Below are 6,847 nucleotides of genomic sequence, written 5' to 3'. Positions count from 1 at the left end.
GGGGGGGGGGCAGGGGCAGGGGCACATGGCCAAGTCGCCTGGGGATTCTTTTTTTCAGCAGGACTCTCAGTGCAAAGGTGGTACAGGTCGAGAGGCGCTGACACACAGGAGGCAGGGCAGTTTATACACAGGAGGATCAGAGGAGCACGGCGCCGTCCCCGCCTCTCCCGCCCCCTCCTCCGTGGAGCTGGGTGGCGAGAGGCATGGTCAGATCGTTGGCACTTGGACTGGCGGCCAGCCGCTCCGTCCGCCGCGCGTTCCAAAGCTGGCGCAGGACGGCGCGCGCGTGGGCCACACTTTCGCGTGCGGCCACGGCTCCTGCGTTGGCCAGTGCCTCGGTCTCCCGCCGGGTGTAAGCAAGATTGATGGTGTCCAGGAAGTCCTCACATAGGGGGGGTTCTTCGCGCACTGGCGCCAGGTCCACCGGGTGGAAGACGCTGCCGGCGCCCGTCGCCTCGCCGAGAACCGTTTCCTACGCCGGACAACACGCGCGCGCACACACACACACACACACACACATGCACATGGTTGTGAGTCAGGGGTGAACCAACCTTCAGGCGATGGCTGGGCGTGAACCATGGCCCAAGAAAGGAAGCAGAAAGGAGGCAGAAAGGAAAGAGCAGCGATGGGGCCACGCACCTTCGACAGATGGGAGTAGATGATGTGCGGCCCGCCGGGGCCGGCGTCCAGGGCGGGCGCCCCGCCAGGCGGCGGGAGCAGGAGGGAAAATGCGGGCCCGCCAGCCGGGCTTTCCCACCTCGGCGCACGAAGCGCCGCCACCGACAGCCGATGGTGCTGCGACCAGGCACGCGCCCGGAGGAGGGACTTCGGCAGGCGACGATAGCCCAGGCCGGCTTGGTCGGAATCCCGCAAACCCAGCTCCTCCAGCAGCGCGGTGTTCAGGCGTGTGGTCAAATCGCAGCGCTTGCGCGGGGCCAATGGCAGCCTGTTGACAGCGCGTTCCACAAACTGCCGGATCATGGCATGAGATCGGTCCTCCTCCGGGAGAGGCTGCTGGCCGGCATGTCCCATGCCATCGACGTCGCCCGCCAAGTGCGATCGATCCAGTCGCGGGAGTGGGTCCAGCTCGCCAAGTGGAGCGATGCACTCCAGGGCAAAAACATGATCAGGGGTGGAGTGGTCAAAGAAGTGGTCAGACACCTCGGGTGACGGTTGGGCCGCCTCAACCATGTCCGCCCTGGGAATGCCCTCCTCGCCGCGGGTCACCTCGCTTGAGGCATCAAACGACAGGATCACATCCACACCGCGCTCCTGGCGCAGCAGCGGCGGCAGGGGGAGATTGAACTACACAACGGGCAAGGTGAGCCAAGCGAAAGGACAGCGGGCGAGTAGGAGGGGCAGAGAACGAGAGAGAGAGAGAGAGAGAACGAGAGAGAGAAGCAGGAGATGCGAGGAGGGGGGGGGGGCAGCCAGCGAGCAGGGCACAGCAAAGGGATCGAAGAGAAGAAGGGAAGATAACAAAAGGCACACTCGTGCACGCACGCCAATGCCGGCATCCGCCAGCCAGACATCCTGTGTTGTGGGGCTGCCGTCCTGGAGGACGGGGAAATTGTAGATCGGGGCCGGAGAAAAGAGCGATGCATTGCGGAAGGGCAGCGAGGACTGGAGACCCGACGACAAGAGCCGGCGACAGGGCCAGAGGATTGGCTGGTGAGAGGCGGCCCCGGGAGGAGAGCCGGAGGAGGCGGATGAACAGCGGACCCGGGCGTACCTCAGATGCCAAATCGGTCAGCCAGTCCGTCCACTGGCGCAGGGCCCCGGCACCAGTGACGCTGGCAGCGCCTCCTGGTGGCTGGGGCGATGTCATGCCATCCAGATGTGGCTCCAGCGCGGTGCGGTGGTGCTCAATGCGCGAGGCGACGAGCTCTCGCCACGATTGGCCGAAAGTCGCACAGAAGGCCGACCCGCCGATGGCCATCACCCGGTGCTAGCCCCGCCCCCGCCCCGAAAGACGCGGTAGTTAGCATGCTTGTCTCTGACCGGGGCCATTAGGAAAGGAGGGAAGCGACAGCGATCCCAAAAAGAGCGACCCCCCCCCAGACACACACACACACACACACACACACACAAAAGAAGCTACGCACAAGTGGCATCTCCGAAGCCGGGCCACCCACATCGGAGCTCACACGATCGGAGCTGAGACGCGACAGCGGGACAAATCCCCCAAGATCTCGGCTGCCCGCCTCGAGGGGAGTCCACTCGAACCAACTGAGCGGCGGCCCAGTATCTACATCAGCGACCACCGTCTGATCCCCGCCACTGGCAACCTGAACCGCGGTAAAGATGGGAAGTGGGACCCGGCCGCTCTCTAGGAGTGAGGTAAACTGGCTCAGGCGCAGCGGCTCAGGCAGTGATCCATGCCCAGTGTCTCGAGCCTCGACTGGCGTGTAATCATCCAGGAGTTGAGTCCCAAGCGCCGCGCCCCAGATATCGATGGCCGAGAGGGAATCTTCACCATGCCAGTCGGGGGAATTGTCAGTAGGGGAGGCCCTGGCAGCGAGGGAAACGTGCCAGGCAGCTCGAGGGGACACGAACCGGTTTCAAGTGTGCGGCGCAGCAGATGCGTGGCGAACCGCGTGCGGGCGGGCGATGCCCCAGGCCGGGAACCCTCCACGCACTGAGTCCATGGAAGCAGGACATTGATCAGGTGGTGCTCCAATCTCGGAGGCAACTCCTCCAGTACCTGGCCCGGGGCAAGTCGGCCGCCATTGGCACCGGCATGCAACGCGTGGGCATACAGTCGCGCCAACATCCACGAAGAGCCCGACTGGGTACGAGCACACAGTCAGCCAGGTTGCAACAGGGAAAGGCAAGTCAGAGCACAAGATGCCCGGAAGGGCAAGCCCCTCAGGCGTACCAGCCCTGCCATGTAGGACACGCAGTCCAGAAGACCCTGGCGCTCGAGTTCGGCCACAAAACCAAAAGACGAAACCATTGCTCGGTAGCCGCCACCACTGGAGGTGTTACAGCAAGGGTGCCGGGGGGGGGGGAGTTCAGAGGGGGGGGGGGGGGGGGGGGTCAGATCGACAGACGGGGAAGGCGACAAAGACCAGGGCGATAGGCGTGCAGGGGGAAAGGAGGGAGAAAAAGAAGGAAGGAAGGAAACCCACCTGGCGGCGAAGGCCACGGTCGGGATGTCCCGCGGATCGACCTCCGCCTCATCGACTCCGATGAACCGGGCGAAGCTGGCGACCATGGCTCGCTTGCGGATTTCCAAAAACTCCGCCTCCCCCGGATGCAGCAAGCTGCTGGGATGCACGCCGGCTGGCAGGTCATAGCCTCCAGGCACCAGGCGGATGGGCGGGCTGCTCGGTGGGGGAAGAGCGCGGCAGCGGCCGGCTGCCATGGCCAGGCGATCGCGCAAACGCCGTACCCGCAGTCCACCGGTACTCGCCCCGAGCCCCGGCGACAGGAGGCCCAAGAGGGAGGGTCGCCGGACGGGGCCCGGCACTCGGCTTAAGCCGCGGCCACTGGGGCCAAGCAGTGTTCCCAACGCATCAAGCGTCATCGAGTTCATGTAGTAGCCGATATAGTCACCAAACACTGGGCGAAGACCGACCGACGAATGTTAGATTAGCCACCAGCAAGTGAGGGTACTCCGTCTCACCCCTCCCCCTGTCTCTGTCCCTCGCCCTCGCCCTCGCCCTCGCCCTCGCCCTCGCCCTCGCCCTCGCCCTCGCCCGCCTCCCCGTCGTCGAACCACGACATGCGCAGGACGAACCGTTCCGTGAGGCAATGCCCCCATCGGTGGGATCATCCTCCAAGCGCACAGCACTGAGACTCGGGTGTAGGAGCACCACGTGTGAGGTGCTGGCCTCGGAGGCGGGGGCCGTTTCATCGGCAAAAGAAAACTCCACCTGGGCCGCCAAGGCGCGGAGATCCGCACCGGCGCCTTGGCTCAGTATTCCGGCCGAAGGCTCCACCTGTAGGGACAGCTCGCGCCAGGTGCCCGGCGCCAGACGAATACTCAGTTCCCGGGCATCCGGATCGCGCAAAACCAAGGGCGCCAGGTACGGCGAGCGCGAGGTACATCCCAAGCCGAAATAGTGCAACGGGCCTGCCCCATCACCGGACCGGTCGGTCGGATGTGACAATACCGGTCGCAGGCGGGCTACCACCTCGCGGCCGGTTTGATTGTGTACGGCCAACAGGCGGGCCGCAGTCGGCCCCGAGGGATTGTGCACGCCGGCTGACAGGCCGGCTCCCGCGCTGGCAAGGCCATCTGCCACGGTCCAAGCGTCGACAGGCCGCTCGATGAGGCCGATGGCGGCCAAGTGCGGCAGCTGTTGGGCTCCAGCTGCCAGGGAGGACCCCAGCTGGGTGATGAGAAAATCGCGCGACACCCTGGCCAAGCCATCCAGCGCGGCCGGCACACCGGCAGACTTCTGCCGAGCCAGCTCCTGTAGCTGGACCACGGCCTCAAAGCCCAGGAGTGCACGAAGCAGGGGGCTCTCACGCAGGGCATCCAGGGCAGGTAGCCCTGGCAGTGGAGCTCGAGAGGTGACCCCGGTGGTGGAGGTGGCCAGCGTTTGCCAGAGGCCCGGGAGACGCTGGGCCGCCAGGCCATAGGAGGCCACGGCATTTTGCTGTGCCAAACGCCAGGCCGATTCGGCCAATTGCCAGGAGGCGTTGGCGAGCTGGGCCGGTCGCAGGGCCGGGCTGGTCGTTGTGGCCGGTGCCGAGGTGGACCCCGGCGCCGGCAGGGTGTTGGACTTTTCCCCGAGGGCATCAATTTGCAGGCCAACCAGGCGCAGAGCATCTGACAGGTAGTGCCCAACGGCCGGGGCGGCGCGGGATAGGTGTCGCCAGCCCCATGTGGAGTGTGGCGGAGTTCGACCGCCAGTGCCGGACGCCTCCAACAGACCGGCCAGTACGACACTCAAGTGAGATGATTGCTGGCCAACCGGCGAGCTGGCAAAGCGCCGAGACCGAGGAGAGGGCGGGGGCGATCGGCGTGTTCGCCCCAGCCGGCACATTGGCTCCTCGTCGGCCATGTGGGATCCCGGAGCCGATGGGAAGCACGGGTCTCGGGGGGTGCCCGAGCAGGCGCCATCACACCCACGCAGGAGAGACATGCCGGTGCTCGGACCGGCGGTGGCGCTCGCGGGCCGAGTTTGCAGCGAAGGAGGCGAGGCACCAGGCCGGGCAGCCTGAATGGTTCTGGCAACCCGGCGTGCGCTGCGACGCAAGGTCCGAAAGAGCGAGCTCGGCCGATGGCCCGAGGCACCGGGGCCAGGGGATGCCCCAAGGGCCCCGGGCCGCGCACGGGCCATCGCCTGCGCGAGCCGAAGCATGACCGCGGCTGGGCTTCACTGTGGGGAGGGACAGCAGAGGAGACGAGTGGGAGAGGGAGAGGAAGAGGGAGAGAGAGGGGGGGGGAGATAAAGAAAGAGAGAGATAGGGCGGGGGGGGGGATGGTCTTGTGGCAGAGGCGGCGGTGGTGGGCAGGCCCAAGAGCCCCTTGAGGGGCGTCCAAGAGGCTAGCCCATTTTCCCCTCCGCCCCCTCGTTTGTCTACATGTTATATTTTTTTTGGCGATCTCAGGTCGGACACGATCGGCACCACATCATCACCATCGCCATCAGGTCCGGCGCACATGGGCCGCGGTTGGGTCTCGCCGGGGGCGAGGTCCCCACAGAAAGGACTCGAGTCCCTGGTGTAGCTCCTGATCGAGATGGAGCGGGGAGGGGGGGCGGCGTGGTACAGAGAGATCCCTGGACGCCAGACTGATCGAGAAGATACTGCCCCGCCGGTCTAGGGTGCACCTGGCCCTTCCTTCTTCCCGGCCCTCCAGGTCTGGGAGCCCGAGTCGCCCAAAGCCAGGGCCCAAGAGGGAACAGCCACCTCTCGGGCTGGGGGCAACCCGGAGAAGACAGCCCAAACACTGGTTGTAGTCTGAACTACAAGTACGTGTTCATCACATGGTTGGTCCCGTCTTGGTAATGTGCCCGTGATCCTATCACATTTGTGAGATCCTTGTTGGAGCAAGCCGCCCGCGAGACTGGCGAGGCGCTCCGTCGGCTATTGTCGTCCCGAAGCGTGGGCGCGTGTGTCCCCCTCTCTTCGGCCGGACTGGCCGCAGACAGCTCCCCCGGCCACGCACCTCCCCGAAGAGGCGCCCGAGAGAGTGGAGGGGGGGGGGGGCTGGGCCGGCTTCCGGGGCCCTGGACCATTGGTAATCGCCACAGGTCGAGAGGTGTCTGCCGCCGCGAAAATCGGCAGGGCCGGGGCGCGTCGCATCGCCCACAGGGCCCCCGGTCTGGCCCAGAGGGTGGGCCATCGTTGTTCTCCCGGTACCGTCCTCTCCCCCCCGGGGGAGGGCGGGAACAGGCCTCGCGGCGCGCGCCTGTATGTTTGTGCGCTTGTGCCCGGCGAGGGGGGGGGGGGGGGGGGGGGGGGCCCCGGGTCGGGGGGGGGGAGGCCACCCCCCCGGGGAACATGGGGTGGGAGGGGGGAGGGTGCGCGGGCGGCACCCCTCGGGTCCCTTTGTGCCAGGCGGGTGGGTGCGGGGAATTCGGCAGCCTGGCGGTCTCTCGGGGGGGGGGAGTCTTTTCACCGCGCGGTGGTTAACAAACGGCGGTGCTCACGCTACTTTTGGGGGTTCGGGAGGGGACGGACACGGGCACGCACGCGCGCGCACGCGCGCGCTGGCGGCGCGACTGAGTCCGCTCGCCCTTTCGCATTGTGGTTGTATCCCGTCCTCGGCCCACCCCCCGGGGCATGACGGCCCACCTTTCCAGGACCACACACCCATGGCGTAGGGAGGTGCGTTCTGCGCCCTCGAGGCCCCGCCGCACGCCGCCAGGCCACGGAGGCCACGGCGGGG

At 66.6% G+C, this 6,847-nt stretch overlaps 1 protein-coding gene across 1 annotated transcript; it reads right to left on the bottom strand.

Moving 5' to 3' along the window:
* Positions 1-5: 5 nt before the first annotated feature.
* Positions 6-5,294, bottom strand: H696_02258 (hypothetical protein; the record flags this gene model as incomplete). Its single annotated transcript, XM_009496160.1, has 9 exons — positions 6-472; positions 640-1,305; positions 1,504-1,623; positions 1,733-1,948; positions 2,106-2,470; positions 2,557-2,788; positions 2,879-2,975; positions 3,132-3,564; positions 3,743-5,294. The coding sequence occupies 9 exons, from the start codon at positions 5,292-5,294 to the stop codon at positions 137-139; spliced, it is 4,017 nt and encodes a 1,338-aa protein (XP_009494435.1). The 3' UTR covers positions 6-136.
* Positions 5,295-6,847: the final 1,553 nt, after the last annotated feature.

Source organism: Fonticula alba (genome assembly GCF_000388065.1).
Source record: "Fonticula alba strain ATCC 38817 unplaced genomic scaffold supercont2.3, whole genome shotgun sequence".
NCBI classification, from domain to species: domain Eukaryota; order Rotosphaerida; family Fonticulaceae; genus Fonticula; species Fonticula alba.
The sequence above is the reverse complement of the archived record's forward strand: the minus strand, read 5'-3'. Positions and strand labels throughout refer to the sequence as shown.